Genomic DNA, 27,487 nt, shown 5'->3' on the forward strand with positions numbered 1-27,487 from the left:
CAGCCACAGCAGCGGACGCTGGAGGATTGATCGACAGCTTGTCCAGAATGGCCTCCAAGGCTTGGCCAAAATGAGTCTGCTGGGCCTCGTAAGACTCCATGCGAGAAGCCAGCCCACGAAAAGCTCTTCCGAAGTCGGGTAGGGGTTGAGCTTCCTCGGAAGGGTCCATGGCCCGTGAATACTGTCAGGCCCGAAGGCTCAGTTTGAAGTGTCGGACCAAGGAGGAAGCTGGCAGGTTACACACCAAAATTCGCAGTACAGGAAGGGATCAAGAGAAAGAGTAGTCAGCCAGGCAGGAGATCAGTTCAGGCAGCAGGTAGTCGTAAACAGGAACAGGCAGAGGTCAAATAACAAGAATCCAAACACGATAATAGCACCCAGGAACACAATGAAGTAGAACCTATTCACGGGCAAAGGCAGAGAGTGACAAATGGGCATTTAAACAATTCTTTGGCGCCAAAACGTGCGCAGTGACGTCATGCATTGCGTGCTGATGCTGCGTGTTGACGCTGTACGTTTTGGCGCTGGCGTCTTCGCGCTGGTGTCTTCGCGCTGGCGTCTTCGCGCAGGCGCAAATCCGCCGCGTCCAGGCGAGGCGCCGAAGAGGAAGACCCACGTGGCCCGCCCTGGGCGCCGCCATCTTGGAGTGGACGCCGGCGAGGGAGGACGCACTGGACCGCACTCCTCACACTACCATATTATGTCATGGTATTGACAAAAGAAATATTGTCATCTTAACTATTAAACTCTGGTTATTTTCACAGGCTAGCACCTTCCTGCATGGTCTCCTGACCTGGACATTGGTCTTAATCACTGGGCTTTATCCTCCCTCAGCCATAACCTTTTATAAAATATACATGGTCAAAACCACAACAATGGTTTCACTGGCTTAATCTTCCCCCACTTTTGGCCATGTGACTGAGACCAATGCCCAGGTCAAGAGACACTTTGAAAATGAGGTAAATAAGTAGTCATCATATATGGTTTACCCTGACATAATTTGGTGACATCAGTTTTATAATTATAATTTTGGAACTAAAGACCCATGTTGGGATATGTTATCTGTTATGGGATCTGTTATCCAAAATGCTTGGGACCTGGGGCTTTTTCGATAAGAGCTCTTGCTGTAATTTGGATCTCGATAACTTAAGGGGAACTGTTGTGAATATGATAATTTAAGATAAGCTTCATTACACTGAAATATGAAACTTTCTAAATACAATCAATTAAATATTCTGTACTGTTTCTGAAATAATCAAGTTTATGTTCCCTATTCCTCTCTCGGCATCTGTTTCTCTTCATCCTCTCTTCATGCAGCAGTTGGGTGTCAGATAGTCATGGACAGTTAAATCCAATATATCTTATACCTTTTGCCTAGAAGATGTATTAGAGCTCACTATATTTAAATCATCTGAAATCATTACTCTCTACATGCAGGATTTGTGCAAAAGGCAGTTATTTTGTTAGATTTTGTTTGTTTTGGAATCATTTATTTGAATAAGCTCTAATATATCTTTTAGGAAAATACCTATGAGATATATTGAATCTAACTGTCAATGACTATTGAATCCCATATCTAAGCACTTGCATAGACACTAGGTTACTAGTGAAACGGGAACAGTAATGTGCACTGATCAAATCCCTTATTCTTATAACCTCACACACTATGTTACTTCCACTATGTAAAACCTGATACAAAAAGTTCCTTACATGTAGATATTATATTCTTGTTTGCAAATATTGTGAATTCCAGTACAACAGTGTTGATTACATTATTTTATTTAAAACAAATAATTTCAATTATGTGCTGTTAACATTATATATACACAAAATCAGTGGATTTTCTTGTACCTATAGGAAACAATGGCGTCACTGGCACCGACTCCTGCGCAGGAAGTGTCGAGCTCTTGTGAAATCTAGATTTTTCTACTGGTTTGTTATCCTTATCATCTTACTTAACACTGTTACGATAGCAACAGAGCATCACAACCAGCCAGAATGGTTGACTAAAGCTCAGGGTAAGCCATATAATTTTTAAATTTCTACACATTATGCTCTTTCCATCTACTATTCTATGCTCTCTGCAGAGGTATAACTTGTAGGCTACATATGCATATCTATCTATATATCTATCTATATATCTATCTATATATCTATATCTATATATATATATATCTATATATATATATATATATATATATATATATATATATATATATATCTATATATCTATATATATATATATATATCTATATATATATATATATATATAGATATATATCTATATATATCTATATATATAGTCAATTTGTAGCAACCGCACTCAAATCCGGATCAGCAGAGTTTCGGTAAGTTATTTCTTAATAAAGACTTTGCGATTTTAAAGTTTCATTTGTCTTGGTGGGTTTTTTTCGATGTATACTAACATTTTTTAAAAAATATTTTGATATTACTGGTCCTTTAACCCTTTCCCTGCCAGCCGATTTGTACTAAATGCGAACAACTACTGCCAAGCAGTTTTTAGACATTTTGTACTCTTTCCATTTAAGGGTCTTTCCTGGGTGGTCTTTTAGTTTGTCTGTTCGCACACTCAGCGAATACAAATAACACGAGTGGTATATGTAAAGAAATGTAGTATAAATGTCGTATATGTAAAGAAGTGCAGATTCTGGCAAATCAAAAATGGGTAAATATATCTATGTACGCCAAACTACCAAGTTGCAATTCTTTCCTAAAGTTATAATTTTTTATAGATATTGGTGAATTTTTAGAAAAATAACCTCAAAGCTTCCAATCTACAGCATCATATCTCCCACACATCATTAGTCCACTGAACAGTTTGATGCCCAATAAGTACAGGTTTACCTAAGCATGTGGCATATAGGGGATCCAAAATGTAGACACCCCATTTGAGCTATCAGTTCTGTAATTCCAGATACTGCAAAATCAACACATTTACATAGTTTTTTGGGGGGGGGGGAACAAAGGTAGAAAAAAGTACGTTCACCCCAGAAAACCATATATTTTCGGAAAGTACACATTCTCCCGAATCCAAATTTGAGTATGCATGTCTTATTACTCCAAAGCACCAAGCTGCAAACCTTTCCTAAATTTGACGATTTTGGTGACATTTCCAAAAATCACCTCAAAATTTCCAACCTGCAGCATCGTATTTCCACAATACTTTTAGGTATCATGACAAATCACCACAAATATGAAAGCCTGGGGTCCTCTGAACAGTTTTATGTCCAATATGTATAGGTTTATTTAAGCACGTGGCATATAGGGGCCACAAAAGGAAGACCCCCTCCCACCCAATTGGTCTTTCATTTCAGGTACTGCAAAATCAACACATTTATATAGTTTTGTGGGGGGCAAAAGTAGAAAAAAGTATGTTCACCCCAGAAAACCATATATATTTTCTGGAAAGTACACATTCTCCTGGATCCAAATTGTGTATGCACGAATTTCTACTCCAAAGCATCGATCTGCAAACCTTTCCTAAATTTGGTGATAAAGGCAGCGGTTTTTATATCTCTGAAAACCGCCTAAAATATTGCAATTGGCCACATTTATCTCACCCAATTTCTTACATACAATTGTAAAACACCCTAAATATTGAAGCCAAGTGTCTACTAAACAGTTTGATGCCCAATATGCATAGATATACCAAAACAGCTGGCATATGCGGACCCCAAATAAAAATAGCGTATATGAATTTTGTTGGCTGCCGATTCTCCTTCTATGAACAAAGGTCTGTGACTTAGTTTTATGTGCCACAAGACCATCCTAACGGCACAAAGACCCCCCAAAACCATATATTTTTGGAAGCACACATTCTTACGAATCCAACAAAGATAAAGAAGTCTTTCTACACAAAAGCTTTTCTGAAAATCTCCTAAAAAGTTGGTTTGGCGCATTTATCTCACACAATGTTTTACAAACAAAGAAAAATCACCTTAAATATGGTTGTCAGAGGTCTACCGAATAGTTTGATGCATGATATGCATAGATTTACCAAAGTATGTGGTATGTACAGACCCTAAATGAAAAACGTGCATATGAATTTTCACGCTGGCCAACTCAGCTGCTGAAAACAGAGCCGCAACTGTGCGTTATGTGCCATAAGACCCCTAAACTGTAAAAGACCCCCAGAAACCCATTTATTTGTTAAGTTACATACCCTGACAGATCAAACAAGATAAAATACATCTTTCTATACCAAAGCACCAAACATCGAAACTATACTATAATACATAAGGAACAATAATGCAAATAAGTGATATACTTGCAATAAAACCACAAAAATTGTGTAAATCAATAAAATAACAAAATAACTGATCCGACAGTGTAAGTAGTGGCCAACATAGATTATCCAATAGTCCCACTGCCAAAATAAACAGTTTTTAGGGGTAAAAAAAACACAAATTGGTAAAATGAAAAAAAAATAAAATGTGTGTACGCTTCCAAAAATTGTGTGACCGTGTGTAAGTGTGTATATAAGTGCATATAAGTGTAAAATAAAAAATGCAAGAAAATTTTTTTTTTACTAAAATATGTATGTAAGTGTATAAATGTATGTAATATATTTAAGTGTATATACAGTAAGTGTGTAAAATAAAGGCCACTTACATACCTCCCAACTGTCCTGTTTTTAGAGGGACAGTCTCTTATTTTGACAGCTCAACCTGCAGTCCCCTTTTTCTCTGCACTGAACAGCCAGAAAAAAAAACAATTTCCTAACTTAATTGGCTTTTGGCACAGAGCCCAGAACAGCCACTAGGTGCACTTGGAAACGTTTGTAACAATTTCAGATAAGCAAATTAGTAATTGTAACAATATTAGATAACAGGTCCCTTGGGAAAGGTTAGACTCACAGCTTAAAGCGCACTTCACCTTTATTAGCAAAACTATAATAACTGAAAAAAAAAACAGAAATGTGTTCAAACTTCATAACCTGCCAAATGTTGTAAAATGAACATAGTAATTAGGGGGTATAGCCACAAAAATAGGCGTGGTCAAAAAAATGTGCCAACTGCTGCCCTCCAGATCCAAAACCAGCCTCCCAGCTCCTCCGGAGTGCAGAAATACTTTGCGGCCTAGCCAGGCATCAGAAGCCAGGGACTCGCGTAAGCGCATCCCCGAACCGCGGCCGCACTGGAGCGCCCAATCCTCCGCTCCAAGCTTAAGCAGGAGACCCAGACCACAGGAGGAGCCCTGAGAGGGTGCAAATTTGGGTGAGTGAGCCCTGGACCCTGGGGCGCCCTCCTTTAAACCCCAGGAAGCCAGATTCCGGACCCCCACAACCAGGCCCAGCAAAGCAAACACTGTGAAAGGGGCTCTGAACACACAGCCAACTGCTAGGCCTATAAGCACCCTAACCCAAGGGAGACTGCGATACCCTCACACCCAAGAGCAGGGTCTGAAAACACCCAGCACCAATAGGGCAGACAGTTAACCTGAATCAGCTGCCATTTACAGAGCCATGCTCACCTGCTTTATCCCTGAGTAGGCCCACAAAAGAACCATTGTGACTACCATACCAAACAATAATCAGAAAGCAGACGCCCTTGCATGTCTGGAAGACGGCACCAGACGAATGAGGTAGAAGCCTCCTGGCAGTCTTCCAGTTCCACATCCTATACACTAACTATTCCTGGTGAACGCAACCATGGGCAAACATGAAAACGAGCCAGATCGAAGGATGCAACTCGCCTTAAAATATGCACACTTACCCAGCCAAGTCCCACCAGACGAAAACTCCTGCCAATCTTCTGCGTCAGAGTCCCCTGGCCCCTCTCTTGGTCCAGAGCCTGCCGAACCCACAGTGGAGGATCTGTTAGAAGCCATTAGGGCTGCACCGAATACACTATTTTGGATTCGGCTAAACCCCCGAATCCTTTGTGAAAGATTCGGCCGAATACCGAACCGAATCCAAACCCTAATTTACATATGCAAATTAGGGATGGGAAGGGGAAATTTTTTTTACTTACTTACCTCGTTTTGGGACAAAAAGTCACGCGGTTTCCCTCCCACCCCTAATTTGCATATGCAAATTAGGATTCGGTTCAGCCAGGCAGAAGGATTTGGCCGAATCCGAATCCTGCTGAAAAAGGCTGAATCCTGGCCGAATCCCGAACCGAATCCTGGATTCGGTGCATCCCTATAAGCCATTAAAGAAAGCAAGGCGGCCAACACTTCACAACTGGAAGGGATCAAGATTAACCTATCCCTCCTACGACAAAATCTTCAGAACCTGAGATACCGTACCATTGAAGTGGAAAATCTCTCGAAGACACAGTGAACACCCTACACAACTCCATGCCCACAGTGAAACAACAAATTCAAGTGCTTATGTATAAAACTGAGGACTTCGAGAATAGGCTAAGGAGGAGTAACATTCGAATTGTGAGGCTCCCCGAGAGAATGGAAGGCCAACATCCAGAAGCCTTTATCACTAAATGGCTATAGGAGGTATTGGGGGTGGACACGTTCTCATTAATGTTTGTAGTGGAAAGAGCCCACAGAGTCCCCCCTAGGCCAGAGACAGAGATGTGGTGCTGAGAGCAGCAAGGCTCAAAGGCCCGATCCTACACAATGGCACCACAATCTCTCTGTATCCGGACTTCTCTGCCATTCAATGCAAGACTGCGCCACCACAAGCTTTTTTGAATCACCAGAAGACACAGATGAACAACATGCCCCTCTGAGAGAGCGACGGTCACCACCTGCCAGCCCTCGCTAGGAGTAGGTACACTGTATGGTCTGGTTGATACACTTCCTATCTCTGACCTATGTTCTCCGTTAGACTATTTGTCTCAGCCCTGACCTGCATCATGCACCCTGATACGTAGTACCAGCTTGGTCTATACATAAACTACAGGGTGCACTGTCTGGCCCTCCCCTACATGGGGAGCGCCCCCGCTACCACTTTTGCCTTAATGATGACACTGACATTTCCCAAGCCATAGGAATAAGGGAACCACACCTTTTACACTAGGCTGACCCGACTACGGCCTAAGATTTAAGATGTGGAACCACTTGCCCTCCCTGATGCACACAGGAGATAACATACCAGCTACATGATTAACCTCTTCTATACAGCTGCAGGGTGGGCTGGGCCTTTTACGGGACCTTCTTCTCCCACTCTAGAGGAGTATCTGTATTGATAAGGAAAAACCTACCCTTCAAGCTGCTGCACTTGAGTACTGACCATTATAACAGATTTATGATAATGTCATGCCTTATCGCTAATAAACCATTGATAATTGTTAACATATATGTTCCACCCCCATTTAATATGGCTGTTCTTGAACTTATAGGGAAAAAACGGACCAACCTGTCTCCTGCACCAACTTATATACTGGGAAATATGAATTGGGTCATGGACCTGACTTGGGATAGGCATCCACTGGGCCCACAAACCTATCACATTGGGCAGACTCTTAAGGGCCTAACAAATGTCTGGCGCTGGAAACATCCTGACAATAAAACATACGCCTGCCACTCGTCAGGCTCACAAAACCTTCTCCAGGATAGACCCGGCTTTTACTTCAACAGACATGCTCCCACTAATTGAACAGGTTTCTTACTTACGCCAATCCCTATCAGATCATTCTCCCCTCTCCCCCAGATAGACTATGAGACCCCTGTGGCTCAAACATCCTGAGCCACACACAAAAGCTTTTTAAGAATACTGAGAATGTTCCCAGTATTCTTAATAAGTGGAACTACCTTTGGGAAGCACTACATAGGTTTGGCCTGGGCAAACAGTGGATCAAACTGCTATATAACTCCCCTATGGCTTAGGTGAGGCCCAACAACTTCACTTCCTTGATTAAGTAATCAAGGAACAGCTACACAAGGAATGGTATGGGATGCCTTCAAAGAAGCTGCCCGGGGCTTTTTAGTGGCCTCAGTGGCACAGGCTAGGTCAAAGGCCAGAGAAGCAGTCACCAGATTTGAGACACGATTAACGCAGGCACAACAACATCACTTCAATCATCCTACCACAGCCACTGGAGGAGGAGGTGAGGCAAGCAGAGGCAGCACTGGCTAGGGAGTCCACCTCCATCACAAATAAAGCCCTACTATATAGCTTCCAATGAATCTTTGACAAAGGGAACAAAAGCAGAAAAACACTGGCCTTTTTGGCAAAACAACAGCAGCCATCTGCGGCCATCACCGTATCCAGTCTGAGGGGGGCCAAATGATTTACGAAACACACTCAATAGCTGAAGTATTTGCCAAATACTATAGGAAACTCTATATCTCCTCCACTACATTTTCACCATCCCAGCTGCATCAGTTCCTCGACCCCATACCAATACCCATACTATCCCCAGCAGAAAGAGCCTGACTTGACCTGCCCATAAAGGCTGAGGAAATCAAAATGGCCAACCAAGACACTCCTGAGCAATAAAACCCCTGGGTTAGATGGGCTTCCCCCCCTCCGACTGGTATAAATCACAGGCCCGAACAATAGTCCCTCGCCTCTTAGAAACTTTTCAAGCGGCTTGGGACTCCCACTCACTCCCGCCATCCTTTAAGCCTTCATAGTGGTTATTCCAAAGACAGGCTGAGATCCAACAGTCTGTAGTTCATATCGTCCAATATCCCTCATAAATACAGATGCTAAAGTCCTGGCTACTAGGCTTACCAGGACTGTGCAAGACAATCGGGCTGCATGCCTGGAACTAACCCCAGTAACTTACTATTTAAACTTGTTTAGTGCATTAAGAGGCAGCCTCCCTGCTGTGACCCCCCCCCCCTCTACCCAACCCATGCTTAACTTTTCATGTCAGAGCAGGTCTAAGGGGGGGGCTGCATCCCTAGAACAGAGAGTGTGATTGCAATAGGTAATTGGCATGTCGCTGTGTCTAAACCAAACTTTTATAAATTGGTAACATTTAACAAGATCATTTAATTTTTATAGTGGAGATTTGCTTAACATAGCAGATGTCAATACTTCACAATTTTTATCTTTTTGCAGATACCGCAAATCAAGTACTTTTGGCAATGTTCACTTTAGAGATGATACTGAAGATATATGCCTTGGGCTTTCGATCATACTTTATGTCACTTTTTAATCGATTTGACTGCTTTGTGGTGTGTACTGGTATTCTAGAGATTTTGCTGGTCTCCAGCAACATTATGTCTCCTCTTGGAATATCGGTCCTCCGTTGTATTAGATTATTGAGAATCTTCAAGATAACACGGTAAGAAAATATTGATTCTATGTGCATGTGATAAACACAGTGATACACAGAGTAAAACATTTACACACATGGACATTTTAATGGAGGTTAATAAGTAGAGATGCAGGATTCAAGACTATTCAGGATTCGGCTGAATCCTGAACCATACCAGAGTGCAAATTAGGGCATGGCACAGTTAAAAAGAATCGCCACATGAAAGAAAACACAGAAAGAGTGCACATGAAAGAAAACACAACTACTTTGTTCATATGATTTAAAAGTCACATCATATTAAAGATTTGAGGTTTGGTTTGGCCTGAAAAATGAAAATTCCCGGCCGAATTCTAAACCGAATCCTTTATTTGCTACATCATGCATTATTAAATCTCCATTATTACTTTAATAAACCTCCCTCCTTAGCACTTTCAAAATGTCCACCAGTGAACAATGTTATTTACATTTGTCTCCAGGCCAGCACTCCACTTTTGTAAACAACAAACCAGTCAAAGCTCACTCTATCACATTTAAGTCTAATTATTAGTTCACATTTTACATAGAGTGGGGGAAGTTACATGAAATCTAAAGTATCCTGACACCTTTGTTTTTAGGTACTGGACATCCTTAAATAATCTGGTGGCTTCTCTTCTCAACTCTGTCCGTTCTATTGCTTCTCTTCTCCTTCTGCTTTTCCTCTTCATGATCATCTTTGCTTTGCTTGGAATGCAGATGTTTGGTGGCAAGTTTGACTTTGAGGATACAGAGATTCGCAGGAGTACATTTGATAACTTTCCACAGTCGCTGATCACTGTCTTCCAGGTGACAATAGAGTCCGTAACAAAGGAGCAGGAGTTTGTAAAAGGATACAAAGGGACTTTTGGTTGCTTTGCTAAGATTTATCAAATTATTTAATTCATGGTACATAACTGTCCTTTTTAGAATATCAGACACTTTTGTGGGGGTTGTGGATGCCATCTTGTGCCTCTAGATATAAGTATTTCCAATGTAAGTATTTCCAATGATCTGGCTTCTGGGGAAATTACAAACAGCATCACAAGCATCTAGCAACCCTACAGCGCTAACTCTGCTTTTTAATTATAGGTATTGGAAATTGGGTGGTACTGGGGGTCTGCCATGGTTCGGTTTGGGAGAGCAAATGGGCAGCCTCTGTAGAGGGTCTAGGGTTATAACAGCACTCTGACTCTATTTTTATTAGAAGACGGTTTCATGTATTTTTTTCAGCATATGTTCTTATATTGCTTATAGATAAGGAAGGTAAGATAGAGTTTCATATACAGAGAATTACTTGAGTTTTCTTCCTCTCACAACTGAAAATTTAAAGAAGTAGGATCTAGACTACAGGTTCTATTTATTTTTAATTTTTTTTTTTTTCAATTTTTTATTTTTGCAAAAAACAGGGGAAAATATTCATTGGTCTTATCATCAATATAGTTTATATTGCCAGTAAGTTATACAGCACTTTGGTAACCACTAGTAACACCACTAACAAACAGGTGTCTTACAATAATTTAACCAAAATTACAAGAAAAAAGGGCCCTACTGTCTTAAGCTTAATGTAAGCATACCACCTTTTTTAGGAAGCATACTGTTAAAAAATAGCACCAGATGCAAAATTAAGATTTTTTTCTTCTGTAATTGTATCCCTAAAATAATATTAGTCTTTCATATTTTTCCTTCCGTCAGATATTGACTGGGGAGGACTGGAACACTGTCATGTATAATGGAATAATGGCCTATGGTGGTCCTTCTTCCCCTGGAATGTTCATCTGTATCTACTTCGTTATCTTGTTTGTCTGTGGGAATTGTATCCTTTCAATAGGAGTGCTAAATGTTATATGGCTATATTTCTTCTCTCTCTCTGTATATGATCAAATAACAAATGATATTTGTTATTACAACCCCCTTTATTTCAGCAATATTCAGTGCTTTTGTTTAAAGGGCCCTGTTATTTTTCATATACAGTAAATGCTGTATGTTTTATATGCACATTTCTTTGTAAAATGAATGGCCTTATATTGTAGCCTAACTTTAAACACAGCACTTAAGTCTTCAATTTATGCAGTATTCTGCCATTTGCTTTATCAGGTCTAAATCAAATCTTTGTAGGCAATATTGGCCAATAAAAAAAGTTAGGAACTGTATAAAATGCTGTCTTGTGATCCTGCCATATATAATGTTGTGTGCTGTGTGTGGTTTGGATGGGCAACTTTGCAACAATAATTCTTCCAATTTTGCTACTACCTGAGTGAATGAAGGTTATAATGAGAATACTGAAAGGGCTGGTTTCAGTGATGTCTTGAGCCTTTACACAAATGCTAATTTCTAAGTTCTAGCAGAGAGTTTTCCCTCCATTTAGGTGTCAGCGCATGCATAACCTAGGTACAAAATGCAGAACGTATAAATTAATTTTCAGGAGTTAACATGTATAAAAGGGTAACTCCAAACAATATTAAAATATTCAGTGAAAAATACAAACCACTCAGTAGGGATGTAGCGAACGTCGGAAAAAAAGTTCGCGAACATATTCGCGAACTTGCGCAAAAACGCGAGCGGTTCGCGAACGGTTCGCGAACCCCATAGACTTCAATGGGAAGGCGAACTTTAACATCTAAAAAAAAAATTTCTGGCCAGAAAAATGATTTTAAAGTTGTTTAAAGGGTGCAACGACCTGGACAGTGGCATGCCAGAGGGGGATCAAGGGCAAAAATGTATCTGAAAAATCTGCCTGTGTGTGCTTGGAAGAGATAGTGTAGGGGGAGAGCTGTTAGTGATTTCAGGGACAGATGATAGTAAGTTTGCTGGCTAGTAATCTGCTTGATACTGCTCTGTATTGGAGGGACAGAAGTCTGCAGGGATTTGAGGGACATTTTAGCTTAGGTAGCTTTGCTGGCTAGTAATCTACTGTTCTCTTTAAACAACTGCCATACGTTGACCTTGTAGGCATTGTTTGCCCAGTTTTTTTGGACGCAGCCACTGAAGCACAGTTGCCAGAAAAAATATGCCATATAAATGCTGAAAATAGTCATTTTTCGCCATACGTTGACCTTGTAGACATTGTTTGCCCAGTTTTTTTGGTTGCAGCCACTGAAGCACAGTTGCCAGAAAAAATATGCCATATAAATGCTGAAAATAGTCATTTTTCGCCATACGTTGACCTTGTAGACATTGTTTGCCCAGTTTTTTTGGTTGCAGCCACTGAAGCACAGTTGCCAGAAAAAATATGCCATATAAATGCTGAAAATAGTCATTTTTTGCCATACGTTGACCTTGTAGGCATTGTTTGCCCAGTTTTTTTGGTCGCAGCCACTGAAGCACAGTTGCCAGAAAAAATATGCCATATAAATGCTGAAAATAGTCATTTTTTGCCATATACGTTGAGTCAACGTATGGCAAAAAATGACTATTTTCAGCATTTATATGGCATATTTTTTCTGGCCTCTGTGCTTCAGTGGCTGCGGCCAAAAAAACTGGGCAAACAATGCCTACAAGGTCAACGTCGTTGACCTTGTAGGCATTGTTTGCCCAGTTTTTTTGGCCGCAGCCACTGAAGCACAGAGGCCAGAAAAAATATGCCATATAAATGCTGAAAATAGTCATTTTTTTGGTCGCAGCCACTGAAGCACAGTTGCCAGAAAAATTATGCCATATAAATGCTGAAAATATGCATTTTTTTGGTTGCAGCCACTGAAGCACAGAGGCCAGAAAAATTATGCCATATAAATGCTGAAAATATGCATTTTTTTGGTTGCAGCCACTGAAGCACAGAGGCCAGAAAAATTATGCCATATAAATGCTGAAAATATAAATTTTTTTGGTTGCAGCCACTGAAGCACAGAGGCCAGAAAAATTATGCCATATAAATGCTGAAAATATGCATTTTTTTGGTTGCAGCCACTGAAGCACAGAGGCCAGAAAAATTATGCCATATAAATGCAGAAAATATGCATTTTTTTGGACGCAGCCACTGAAGCACAGTTGCCAGAAAAAATATGCCATATAAATGCTGAAAATAGTCATTTTTTGCCATACGTTGACCTTGTAGACATTGTTTGCCCAGTTTTTTTGGTTGCAGCCACTGAAGCACAGAGGCCAGAAAAAATTAAACCAGTAGGGTTTGCACCCTAGTTTGTAACGGTGGCGGAGGGAGGAGGAGGACGCTAAAGGACAGCTGTGTGTGGAGTCATGAGGCTTGAAGAGAAGGACAGCTGCATAGAAGTCAGAACAAGTCTTCCGGCGTGCAGTAACCCTCCGAGATCCACCCCTCATTCATTTTAATAAAGGTCAGGTAATCGACACTTTTGTGACCTAGGCGAGTTCTCTTCTCAGTTACAATCCCTCCTGCTGCACTGAAGGTCCTTTCTGAGAGCACACTTGAGGCTGGGCAAGACAAGAGGTTCATGGCAAATTGTGACAGCTCTGGCCACAGATCAAGCCTGCGCACCCAGTAGTCCAGGGGTTCATCGCTCCTCAGAGTGTCGATATCTGCAGTTAATGCCAGGTAGTCCGCTACCTGCCGGTCGAGGCGTTCTTTGAGGGTGGATCCAGAAGGGTTGTGGCGCTGCCTTGGACAGAAAAACATTTGCATGTCTGACGTTACAGACTGGCCAAAGGGCTTTGTCCTTGCAGGTGTGCTCGTGGCAGGATTACTGGCACCTCTGCCCCTGGAATGTTGATGAGTTCCTGAAGTGACATCACCCTTAAAAGCATTGTACAACATGTTTTGCAGGCTGGTTTGTAAATGCCGCATCTTTTCGGACTTGTGGTATGTTGGTAACATTTCTGACACTTTATGCTTGTACCAAGGGTCTAGTAGCGTTGCGACCCAGTACAGGTCCTTCTCCTTAAGCCTCTTGATACGGGGGTCCTTCAACAGGCATGACAGCATGAAAGACCCCATTCTCACAAGGTTGGATGCAGAGCTATCCATCTCCGCTTCCTCATTATCAAGGACTGCATCATCCACGGTCTCCTCCCCCCAGCCACGTACAAGACCAGGGGTCCCCAAAAGGTCACCACTAGCCCCCTGGGAAGCCTGCTCCTGTTGGTCCTCCTCCTCCTCCTCCACAAAGCCACCTTCCTCCTCTGACTCCACTTCTGGCACCTCTCCCTGCGTTGCAGCAGGTGCCTGGGTTCGTTCTGGTGATTCCGACCAGAAATCGTGCGCTTCCAGCTCCTCGTCACGCTGGTCTACAGCCTCATCTGTCACTCGTCGCACGGCACGCTCCAGGAATAAAGCGAAGGGTATTAGGTCGCTGATGGTGCCTTCGGTGCGACTGACCATATTTGTCACCTCTTCAAAAGGTCGCATGAGCCTGCAGGCATCGCGCATAAGCACCCAGTAACGGGGGAAAAAAATCCCCAGCTGTGCAGATCCAGTCCTACCACCCAGTTCAAAAAGGTACTCGTTGACGGCCCTTTGTTGTTGCAGCAGACGTTCCAACATAAGGAGCGTTGAATTCCAGCGAGTCTGGCTGTCAGAAATCAAACGCCTGACTGGCATGTTGTAGCGCTGCTGAATGTCAGCAAGGCGTGCCATGGCTGTGTAGGAACGTCTGAAATGGGCCGACACCTTTCTGGACTGGGTGAGAACGTCCTGGAATCCTGGGTACTTGGAGACAAAACGTTGGACTATTAAATTTAACACATGTGCCATGCAGGGCACATGTGTTAAATTGCCTAGTCTCAACGCTGCCAACAGATTGCTTCCATTGTCACACACCACTTTTCCGATCTGCAGTTGGTGTGGGGTCAGCCACCGATCGGCCTGTGACTGCAGAGATGACAGGAGTACAGATCCGGTATGGTTTTTGCTTTCCAGGCACGTCATCCCCAAGACAGCGTGACAACGGCGTACCTGGCACGTCGAATAGCCTAGGGGGAGCTGGGGGTGCACAGGTGTGGAGGAGGAGAAGGAGGACCCAGCAGCAGAGTAAGAAGAAGAAGAAGACGAGGTAGAGAGCGATGGAGGAGTAGAGGTGGTGGCAGAACCGCGTGCAATCCGTGGCGGTGACACCAACTCCACTGTTGTTGTTGAGCTACCCATTCCCTGCTTCCCAGCCATTACCAAGTTCACCCAGTGGGCAGTGTAGGTGACATACCTGCCCTGACCATGCTTGGAGGACCATGCGTCAGTAGTCATATGGACCTTTGGCCCAACACTAAGTGACAGAGATGCGGTAACTTGGCTCTGCACATGTTGGTACAGGTGTGGTATTCCCTTTTTAGAAAAAAAATTGCGGCTGGGTACCTTCCACTGCGGTGTCCCAATTGCTACAAATTTGCGGAAGGCCTCAGAGTCCACCAGCTGGTATGGTAAAAGCTGGCGGGCTAAGAGTGCAGACAAGCCAGCTGTCAGACGCCGGGCAAGGGGGTGACAGTCAGACATTGGCTTCTTACGCTCAAACATGGCCTTCACAGAAACTTGGCTGGTGGCAGATGACTGGGAATGGGAACAGGTGGTCAAGGTGGAAGGCGGAGTGGAGGGTGGTTCAGACGGGTCAAGGAGAGCAGAGGTAGAGCAGTAAGATGCTGGACCAGAAGGAGTGTGGCTTTTAGTTTGCCTGTTGCCTTTGAGGTGTTGCTCCCAAAGTGCTTTGTGCTTGCCGCTCATGTGCCTTCGCATAGAAGTTGTACCTATGTGGCTGTTGGGCTTACCAAGGCTCAGTTTCTGACTGCACTCATTGCAAATTACAATGCTTTTGTCAGAGGCACACACATTAAAAAAATCCCACACTGCTGACTTTTTGGAAGTGTGCGATCTGGCGGTAACAGTAGAAGTTGGCGGCATTGGCGGCAATGGCGGGTGCGTTGGCCGGCTGAACACAGGTGCCGATACATGTTGTTGCCCTACTGATCCCTGCGGGCTGTCCTCCCTGCTTCTTCTAAGTCTTATTCTCCTACTGCCTCTCTGACTCTCCGTCTCTCCATCTGAACTACCCTCCTCTTGCTCTCTTCTACTAGGCACCCACAAAACATCAATCTCCTCATCATCATTCTCCTCAGATGCATCAATTTCTTCTGACACATCACAGAAGGAAGCAGCAGCGGGGACCTCCTCCTCATCACTCATTATGTCCATCTCTGTCGTGTTCTCTGCCAGAATTAAATCTGGTGTAAGGTCCTCATCTCCTTCATCTTCTTCTGGCAATAATGGTTGCGCATTACTCAGTTCAAGAAACTCATGGGAAAATAACTCCTCTGACCCCAGTGAAGAAGGGGCACCGGTGGTGGAGGAAGTGTTACGTGGGGTGGCCATAGCAGTGGAGGATGAGGAGGATGTTGTGGTAAAGTTAGAAACGGTAGAGGATGGGGTGTGCTGTGTAAGCCAGTCAACTACCTCTTCAGCATTTTGGGAGTTCAGGGTCATTGGCTTTTTAAAACTGGGCAATTTGCTAGGGCCACAGGATTGCATAGCAGCACGGCCCCTAGCACGGCCTCTGCGTGGCGGCCTGCCTTTGCCTGGCATTATTTTTTAAAAAACAACAACAACAACAAAAACTCAGTTGGTTTTTCTGGAAACGATAATACACACAGCTAGATGGCGGGTTGAAGAAAACAGTGTGCAAATAATGCCTACAAGGTCAACGTATACACTACTACAGCGGTGGATACGGATTACGTAAAATATATTATGGCTGCTTGAAAAAAGTCACTCCGGTGTTTTTTCTGGAGACGGTAATATTATGGATATTTAGACAGAATGTGAACAAGGTCACACAGCTAGATGGCGGGTTGAAGAAAACACTGTGCAAATAATGCCTACAAGGTCAACGTATACACTACTACAGCGGTGGATACGGATTACGTAAAATATATTATGGCTGCTTGAAAAAAGTCACTCCGGTGTTTTTTCTGGAGACGGTAATATTATGGATATTTAGACAGAATGTGAACAAGGTCACACAGCTAGATGGCGGGTTGAAGAAAACACTGTGCAAATAATGCCTACAAGGTCAACGTATACACTACTACAGCGGTGGATACGGATTACGTAAAATATATTATGGCTGCTTGAAAAAAGTCACTCCGGTGTTTTTTCTGGAGACGGTAATATTATGGATATTTAGACAGAATGTGAACAAGGTCACACAGCTAGATGGCGGGTTGAAGAAAACACTGTGCAAATAATGCCTACAAGGTCAACGTATACACTACTACAGCGGTGGATACGGATTACGTAAAATATATTATGGCTGCTTGAAAAAAGTCACTCCGGTGTTTTTTCTGGAGACGGTAATATTATGGATATTTAGACAGAATGTGAACAAGGTCACACAGCTAGATGGCGGGTTGAAGAAAACAGTGTGCAAATAATGCCTACAAGGTCAACGTATACACTACTACAGCGGTGGATACGGATTACGTAAAATATATGAATGCTGCTTGAAAAAAAGTAACTCAAGTGGTTTTTCTAGAGACGATAATATTATCAATATTTAGACAAAATGTGAACAAGCTCACACAGCTAGATGGCGGGTTGAAGAAAACACTGTGCAAATAATGCCTACAAGGTCAACGTATACACTACTACAGCGGTGGATACGGATTACGTAAAATATATTATGGCTGCTTGAAAAAAGTCACTCCGGTGTTTTTTCTGGAGACGGTAATATTATGGATATTTAGACAGAATGTGAACAAGGTCACACAGCTAGATGGCGGGTTGAAGAAAACAGTGTGCAAATAATGCCTACAGGGCAAATAATGCCTAAAAGGTCAACTTATACACTACTACAGCGGTAGTAAAATAAAAAAAAGTAAAATAAAAAAAAAATGAATATTAAAAAAAAAAATTAAAGTTGGTGCTGCTGAACTACTAGGAGCAGCAGATTAGCACACCAGTCCCACTCCCCAACACTGCTAGACTAATAGCACTGGGCTCTTATAGTAGTAGTAGTAGTAGTAGTAAAACAACAAAAAAATAAATAAAAGCAGTCCTTACAAGGACTACTGTTATTGCAGCAGTCAGCAGATGAGATCAGAAGCAGGACAGCTGCCCACTGCAGCTACATACAGAGCACTGCAGTAGAAGGTAGATTACTAGCCAGCAAAGCTACCTAAGCTTAAATGTCCCTCAAACCCCTGCAGACTTCTGTCCCTCCAATAACAGAGCAGTATCAAAACGATTACTAGCCAGCAAACTTTCAACTGTCCCTGAAATCACTAACAGGCAGCAGCTCTCTCCCTACACTATCTCTTCAGCACACACAGGCAGAGTGAAAAAACGCTGCAGGGCTTCGGTTTTTATAGGGAAGGGGAGTGGTCCAGGGGAGAGCTTCCTGATTGGCTGCCATGTACCTGCTGGTCTGGGGTGAGAGGGCAAAAAAAAGCGCCAACAATGGCGAACCCAAAATGGCGAACGTCGCGCGACGTTCGCGAACTTCCGGCGAGCGCGAACACCCGATGTTCGCGCGAACAAGTTCGCCGGCGAACAGTTCGCGACATCTCTACCACTCAGTGATGCTGCAAAGTGATTTTTATCAATTGTATAAATACCATTATTATTACAAAAGTTTAAAATGATAAAAACAAAAACTGTACATTGATTTATTTCATTCTGTTTTCATTAATAAAACTTTGAAAAAGTAAAATAGGATTCACATAGGTCAATGGGTACTGCATCCTTAGCTTCATATAGATATATTGCTGAATGTGTTTCTTGCCATTGCAGTGGATAATTTAGCAGAGGCAGAAAACCTCACATCTGCTCAAAAAGCAAAGGCTGAGGAACGTAAGAGGAAAAAGTTAGCTCGGTAAGTAAGCTGCTTAAAGGAGAAGGAAAGCTACAGAAGCATTTTATTGCCAATAGATTAGCTACAACAGTGCACGCTAGAATGCTATATTTATTCTGTAGAATGTTTTGCCATACCTGAGTAAATAGCTCTAGAAACTCTCTGTTTGTTTAGGATAGGAGCTGCAGTATTAACATGGTGTGACATCACTTCCTGCCTGAGTCTCTCCCTGCTCTGGGCTCAGATTACAGTAGAGAAGGGAGGGGGGCGGGGAAAGAGGAGCAAACTGAGCATGCTCTTGCCCAGGGCAATGAGGTTTAAGCTGAAGGCAGGAAGTCTGATTCAGAAGCCCATGTGTACACAATAGAAGGAAAGAAATGCAGTGTTTCTTTTGACAGGGGACTCAGAGCAGCACTACTTTTGGGGTTTACTGGTATATTTAGATGGACCTTTCTGATAAGGCTTACTTAGTTTTAACCTTTCCTTCTCCTTTAAAATGCATCCAACATATTTGATAACACTCTGTACAGTGTACATTCATTATATAAGAGAATCATTGATGTTTTATTGTGTATGGTAATTGTTGAATAAACGAGTTAACCACCCACAAGAGCATTGGTATGTGCAGCTCCGATTTTATGTTGCTTATCAATTTAGTATGTTTTGTCTCTATGACACATGCAATGATGTATTGACAAAAATGAAACTGTTTGCTTCCTGTTGGAATTTAATGAGAGTATGGCACATGTGTATGGCTGCTTTGTTCATATTTACTATTTTTTTCAACATTTATAATAGTAAGCAATCTGCAACAAAATACCGAGGCTTTGCAATTGTGTTTTCTTATATGTAACATTATATATGGTTCCACTTTGACAATTGACAAGCAAGTAGGCTTTTCCTACTGAAGAGACACATTTTGAAGTCATTGAAAGAATATTGTGGAGAGTTGTCTCTTTGGACATTAGTCATTTAAGTTTATTTAAATATATTTTCAAATGGTGTATTTTGTATTCTCAGATGAAGTAGGCGTGTCCACTTTTGCACTAAACTCCCTTTTTCATTGGTCCTTACAACTCTTATTTAAGCGTTTCTCCCATATCCTAATGAGATGTTTATTTATTTTAGTGTTCATCCTGATAAATCAGAAGAAGAAAAATTGTTACTGGCAAAGAAACTAGAACTGAAAGCAAAAGGTGAAGGTATACCCACTACAGCCAAGGTAAATAAGTAGTGTATGGTAATAGTATAGTACTATGTATAGTAGAGTATAGACAAAATCAAAGAACATATATGGGGAAATAGACAACTAGGGATCCAAACAAAAGAAAACTCACATGCCAGTGCCATGGCCACTTCTCCACTGTGTCCACTCCCAATGGTGCGCTGGCTCCCTCATACTGGTCTCCATTCCAGTAGACATCATATGTGGGGGATTTAGTGGTTGAGGAAACCATTCCACACGTATGGAGTAAAATCAAGATTCCAGCTTTATTTGGTAATTAAAACAACAAACAGGCATCTATGGAGTAAAATCAAGATTCCAGCTTTATTTGGTAATTAAAACAACAAACAGGCATCTATTACAGATGTACTCCTACCCTATGACATGTTCATGTCATAGGGTAGGAGTACATCTGTAATAGATTCCTGTTTGTTGTTTTAATTACCAAATAAAGCTGGAATCTTGATTTTACTCCATACGTGTGGAATGGTTTCCTCAACCACTAAATCCCCGAAATAGACAACTAGCCATGCAACTTTTTTAGAATTTCATGCTAAAACCCGGAGTTATGAAACTATTACAACATATCCACATGTATATTCTTATTCCTGTTTTCAGCTGAAGATTGATGAATTTGAGTCTAATGTTAATGAAATCAAAGATCCATATCCATCTGCAGACTTCCCAGGTGAGATGTTGGGTAATTTATTAAAAAACTAAAGCATTTTCAAAATGTAAATTAATGTATCTCCATTTCTTTTACTTAGTACCTCAGTGAAATAAAATACATATACAACAGTATTTTTATACAGCTTCATAACTACACCACACTACACCCCTCCCCCTGCAACAAATCTTTGGAGGAGCCAGGGCACACACCTTCCTACCTGCCCCATCTCCTTTCTTGCTTACACAAACAAGTTAACAGTTTGCAGCTGGTGTGTATATGTATATGTATATATATATATATATATATATATATATATATATATATATATATATATATATATATATATATATATATATATATATATACAAACGCACGCACTCTGATCCAGTCTTGAGGTTACTGTGGGTGCAAGGTCAAAGCATTAGCATACAGTAATTGGATAGGGACCCGCACTCCAATGTTTCGTGAAAAAAAGGATTTTTATTTCAACTTGTGCATCCAACGTTTCGGCCCATGCCTGGGCCTTTATCAAGGATAAATTAACAAGTGTTAGTATTATGACGTCATACATGTGAATCACATCTCATTAGAATCATTGGCTTAGTGAGCATATTAAATCGTGACACGTAATTAGCATTCTCACCACAAGATGCCACTCCCGAGTGGAATAAGTGAAAATTCATAAAATAGTCCATATTGCTGAGATTCTTTCCATGTATACCCTGCAAATGCCTACAAAGTATATATTGTAGTGTTGATAATAACGACAGATACACATTAAAGGCATTTCACTCTAAACAATGTGTCATTTTTTCACTGACCACATAAACGATACATTTGTAACATTTGTAACTTTGTTGCCTTTTCTGTCTACTTAAATATCATATATTTGCACATCATGAAAACAAGAATGTTTAGTACTTTAATTTAAAAAGCAGCTCAACACCAGTTGGCCATTTAACCCTTTCGGTGCCACACAGTCCAACTCATAGGTCCAATAGGCTTCCCTCTGGAGTAAAGCCTTATCAGAATCTCCTCCCCGTGTTCTTTCTGGAACATGCTCAATTGGCATGCAACGGAACGCTGCAGGGCTATGTTTCGCCTCTGCCCAATGTCTTGCCACCAATTGCTGTGCTATATCTTGTTTCTTGCCCTTATTCCTATCGTCCCTATCAGGATCTAATGCGGCCCTTATACTGGCTCGATGCATCCCAATCCTCTCTTTTAGTTGATGTATCGTCTTCCCACAATATAGGAGACCACACGGGCATTTTATGATATAGACTACCATCGTGGTGGTACACGTCATGCGATGCTTATCGCGTATTTTTTACCAGTATGGGGATGAGTGAAACTTGAACCCAAAATTAGACTGCTGCACATTATGCAACCGGTGCATTTAAACACGCCTGGACGAGGCGTTAAAAAATGTTGTCGCTGGAGCTCCGTATATTTAGATACAGGATCTGCAGAGCTTAAATTCTCTTTCAAACTTCGACCTCTTCTGTAACTAAACTTAGGTCTTTTGGGGAGCTTTTTAGTCAGCACCCCATCACTATGTACCAGAGGCCAGTGTTTCAATACACATTTACGCCTATAGTTAGCCGCTACGTCATAACGACTGACATAGTACATATCATCAGTGTGTCTGGTAAAAAACACACTGATGATATGTACTATGTCAGTCGTTATGACGTAAAAATCCTTTTTTTCACGAAACATTGGAGTGCGGGTCCCTATCCAATTACTATATATATATATATATATATATATATATATATATATATATATATATATATATATATATATATATATATATATATATATAAAATCTAAATTTATTTGATCATGGTGAAACGCATCTTAATTTGAATAAGATTCTTCGTACAGCACCAAGTTATTATGATTAAAATAACTTTATTTGATATACATGGCAGAACCTGGTTAACCAGTGCTCTATACAGTGGAAGAAGGACCCCTTCTTGACATGAATCAATGCCCCTTTTAATACAGCTCAAGATCTTATTTGCCCTTGATGCTTCTGACTGGCATTACTTGCTACAGCCAAGTTTATTATCTACAAGGACTCCTAGGCCCCTTTCCATTATGGATTTTCTAGTGCAGTCCTATTAAAACAGTTCAGTGAGATAAAAACTGGGTAAATAGACAGGCTGTGCAAAATAAAAAATGTTTCTAATATAGTTAGTTAGCCAAATATGTAATGTATAAAGGCTGGAGTGACTGGATGTCAGAATCCAACTTCCTGCTTTTCAGCTCTATAACTCTGAGCTAGTCAGCGACTTGAAGGGGGGCCACATGGGACATTTCTGTTCAGTGAGTTTGTAATTGATCCTCAGCATTCAGCTCAGATACAAAAGCAACATAAATGACCCATGTGGCCCCCCCTCAAGTCTCTGATTGGTTACTGCCTGGTAGCCAGGGTAACCAGTCAGTGTAAACCAAGAGAGCTGAAAAGCAGGAAGTAGTGTTCAGACTGACATGTTATACATCAAATCAATCCAACCTTTATACATTACATTTTTGGCTAACTAACTATATTAGAAACATTTTTTTATTTTGCACAGCCTATTTACCCATTTTTTATTTTTACACTGAACAATTCCTTTAAGGGTATAAGTGGCTTGGATATTTTTACATCCCAGGTGCATGACTTTACATTTATAAACATTGAATTTCATTTGCCACTGTTGCAAGGATGCCACTTTCTGGATGGGATAAATAGTTTAGTGTCATCTGCAAACAATGATACATTACATACAATACCCTCCCCTAAGTCATTAATGAACAAGTTAAATAAAAGTGGACCCAATACCGAGCCCTGAGGGACCCCACTAAGAACCTTACTCCACGTAGAGAATGTACCATTACCAACCACCCTCTGTACCTGATCCTGTAGCCAGTTTCTTATCCATGCGCAAATGACTTCATTAAGCTCAAGAGACCTTAGCTTAGAAAGAAGTTGTTTGTGAGGCATGCTATCAAATTCTGCAAAATCCAAATAGATCACATCTACTGCTCCCACACTGTCCAGCATCTTATTTACCTCATCATAAAAAGCAATCACATTTTTCTGACATGTACTATCCTTCATTAAGCCATGCTGATTGCTGCTCATAATGCCATTCACAAGGACAACATTTTGAATGTGATCCCTTAAAGGAGAAGGAAAGGTTAAAACTAAGTAAGCCTTATCAGAAAGGTCCATCTAAATATACCAGTAAACCCCCAAAGTAGTGCTGCTCTGAGTCCCCTGTCAAAAATACACTGCATTTCTTTCCTTCTATTGTGTACACATGGGCTTCTGTATCAGACTTCCTGTCTTCAGCTTAAACCTCATTGCCCAGGGCAAGAGCATGCTCAATTTGCTCCTCTTCCCCACCCCCCTCCCTTTTCTACTGTAATCTGAGCCCAGAGCAGGGAGAGACTCAGGCAGGAAGTGATGTCACACCATGTTAATACTGCAGCTCCTATCCTAAACAAACAGAGAGTTTCTAGAGCTTTTTACTCAGGTATGGTAAAACATTCTACAGAATAAATATAGCATTCTAGCTTGCACTATTGCAGCTAATCTATTGGCAATAAAATGCCTCCGTAGCTTTCCTTCTCCTTTAACTTCCCAGTCAAGGGGCTCATTCAGCCATGTTTCGGGCACTTTTAGCACAATTAGTGAAGCCAGGAACTGACTGAAATGGATACGGTTGGTACATATACAGGAGGCTCCTTGGGTTTGAAAGTACTGAGTTAATATACTCCAAGCCTTGACAATGTATTTATTGAACCATTTATTAATACTGTGAAAAGAGGTGGAGAATAAATTCATAAAAGGGGAATGTAATTCAGTACGATATAATCTGACACAAAGCTTTACAAGAATTAATGAATGGTTAGGTGATTGTTATTATACCTGCAGGCAAAGGAGGGGTACTGGTGATGATGGATAGAAAATCCTATGTGGATGAAATAAATCGACATTTATTGGATTCAGTAACATATAAAGCCTTGGACACCAGCCCTCTCCCTAGGTCTGCAGCAAAATAAACAGTCTGGTTAAATTTGCCCTTGAATTAAGTTATAGATGGGGCTTTGGCTGCCTATTTACAGGTGGAACACCCAGTAACACCTGTATATTATGTTTTGCCAAAGATCATGAAAGATTGGATAATCCACTTTGACTGCCCATTGTGTCCTGTATGGGTTCACTTTTAAGACCATTGTCTATCTTTGTGGATCGGATCATTAATCCTTATGTCACATCTCATAGATCATACATAAGATATACAGGGACTTTTTGTTAAGAGTACAAATGTGAAAGCATCTACAGGGAGAGATGTTATGGGGTTGTGGAAGGGGTCCAACGTGGCGCCATCCTATGCAAACATTTTCATGAATAGGTTTTGCTACATCAACTTCCAAAATTGCGTAGGATATTAACTCCTCACTATCTTACATAAAATTTACAGCTCAAAGTGGTCAGGATTGTGTTTCGTTTCTTGACCCCAAGGAAGGGAATTCCCATAAAAATCTGGGGTTACTACACCTGTGGGTCAACCTTTGTTATATATGTCATAAAATGTGGCTTGCTATATAATAGCAAGACTTCCCGTTCCTTGAGGGAACGAATTAGAGTACATAAATCTGCAATTAGGATAAGAAAAGTTGAGCAGGCAGTTGTTTCCCATTTTTTGGAAGCTGGTCATGGGGTGCAGCAACTGAAATAGGAATATGACTTTCAAGCTATTTTTTTTTTCCATTTAAAATTTTTTTTTATTGCACAATAATTACAATAATAATAATAAAATTACTGTCATAAATACTTTTTGTCCAACAACATTATTAAGATTTACAATATTTATTTATCAATATAGAACAGTAATAATTAAGTATACCCTCTCACCGGGTCAATACTTATTACCTCATATACTCAAATAGCAATGACCACCAATCACCAATGACTGCTGATACTTAAAGTTAAATTAAAAATTAAAATAAATCAACCAATATAAACTATTATATTATAGAGTTATTTATACTTATAAGGGTTACATTCCATACAGAGTTTATATCTTAGCTTATTTAATTTCGCCATAGGACTTAATACCAGTATTAATTGGATATCAGGAGATGTAGGGTTCCCATATCAACCTCATTATTCACAAGTGCAGTTAGTTTTTCCATTACAAGTATTTTTAAATTAAGTAAATTAATTGATTAAAGCTATTTTGGGGCATGGAGAAATCTTTAAAGTACATATCAAACTAATTTCCCAGAATACAAGCTTCCAAACATTTTTTACCTGAGGACACTCCCACCACATGTGCAAATATGTACCTATTTCCCCACAATCTCTAAAACATATGGGAGAAACCTCCTTTTGCATTCTATGTAATTTTTTTTTTTGTTCAGGTAAGTTTATTGAGTTTGCCAGGGTTATACATCAATGTGACTTTCATCAGGTTATACATATACATATTGTCCACTTGCGTACAGAACAGGTATCAAATACAGATCAATAACACATACAGAGAAAAGAAACATTTGTGACTCCCTGCGAGATGCCTCTGATTGTCTTTATTGTACCACTAGGAAACATTACCAACCATTACCAGTGTCATTACCAGTGTCAGACCACCAATATTGTTTTGGGGGAAATTTCATTAGCCAGGGGTCCCAGGTCCTATGGAACTTGTCCTGGCGGCCCTTCCGCTTAGCCAAAAGATATTCAGTATTGGCTAGGTTAGCCATAGCCGCCACCCATTGGTCCACTACAGGGGGTGATGGGTTTTTCCAATTCAGGGTGACCAGTCTCCGTACTTGGAATAGAGCTTTGTTTAAGAATTCATTCATGTGTGGATCTACTCCCAACCTTGCCTGAATATTTAATAGGCACACTTTTGGGTCATTTAGACTTTCACACTTCGTCAGCTCACCTAGAATCTCAAGGGCCTTGTCCCAGTAGTCACGCAGAGCTGGGCAGCTCCAGAGGGTATGCATTAAGTCCCCTATTGCTTGGTCACATCTGAGGCACTGAGCTGATGTATTTGGGTACATTCTGTTTAGCCTGCTTCTCGTGTAGTAGGCCCTATGTAGCAAGTATAACTGCAGCAAATGGTGTCTGGGGACAAATGAGACTCTCCTGGGGGCTCTAAGGGCTGCCTCCCACTGAGTATCAGTGAGAGCACCGAGGTCACCCTCCCAGAGTTCCCTGCATTTCAACTGTGTGCCCTCAGATCTGTAAGCCACCATGAGTTTGTACACCTTGGAAATAGTTCCCTGGGGTTTAAGTTTACCGAGCAATGAAATGAGCGGATGTGCAGTTAGCTCGGTTGGCCTGCCTTTATGCCACTCCAGCAACCTGCCCCTGAGTCTCATATAAAATAGCCAATGTGAAGATGGTATGTTCCACCTGGTTCTTAGTTCCGGAAAGGTGAGAGGGCCACTGAGACCCCAAACATCTGCTAAGGTACATACCCCTTTCTCGATCCAGTTTCGGGAGGGTATTAGGTCAGCCACACCTCCCAGTTTAGAGTTGTGCCACAGTGGGGTGGATGGGTCAGTTTGAGTGAATCCTGTAGTCTGGTTAATCCTGGCAAAAACCCATTTGACATTTCCCAGGTGTGGGTTGAGT

General features: G+C 41.3%; 1 protein-coding gene across 2 annotated transcripts in view; it reads left to right on the top strand.

Annotated features, from left to right (window-relative positions):
- Positions 1–27,487, top strand: part of cacna1s.S (calcium channel, voltage-dependent, L type, alpha 1S subunit S homeolog) — a 136,519-nt gene that overhangs the window by 65,689 nt on the left and 43,343 nt on the right. For both annotated transcript variants that reach the window (XM_018249248.2, XM_018249247.2), the window contains 7 exons: positions 1,858–2,018; positions 8,993–9,218; positions 9,806–10,013; positions 10,899–11,019; positions 18,853–18,967; positions 20,075–20,168; positions 20,790–20,859. In XM_018249248.2, the coding sequence (XP_018104737.1) occupies positions 1,858–2,018; positions 8,993–9,218; positions 9,806–10,013; positions 10,899–11,019; positions 18,853–18,967; positions 20,075–20,168; positions 20,790–20,859 (995 nt within the window). The remainder of the gene's footprint in view (positions 1–1,857; positions 2,019–8,992; positions 9,219–9,805; positions 10,014–10,898; positions 11,020–18,852; positions 18,968–20,074; positions 20,169–20,789; positions 20,860–27,487) is intronic.

The sequence above is a fragment of the Xenopus laevis genome, chromosome 2S (genome assembly GCF_017654675.1).
Source record: "Xenopus laevis strain J_2021 chromosome 2S, Xenopus_laevis_v10.1, whole genome shotgun sequence".
Taxonomy (NCBI): domain Eukaryota; kingdom Metazoa; phylum Chordata; class Amphibia; order Anura; family Pipidae; genus Xenopus; species Xenopus laevis.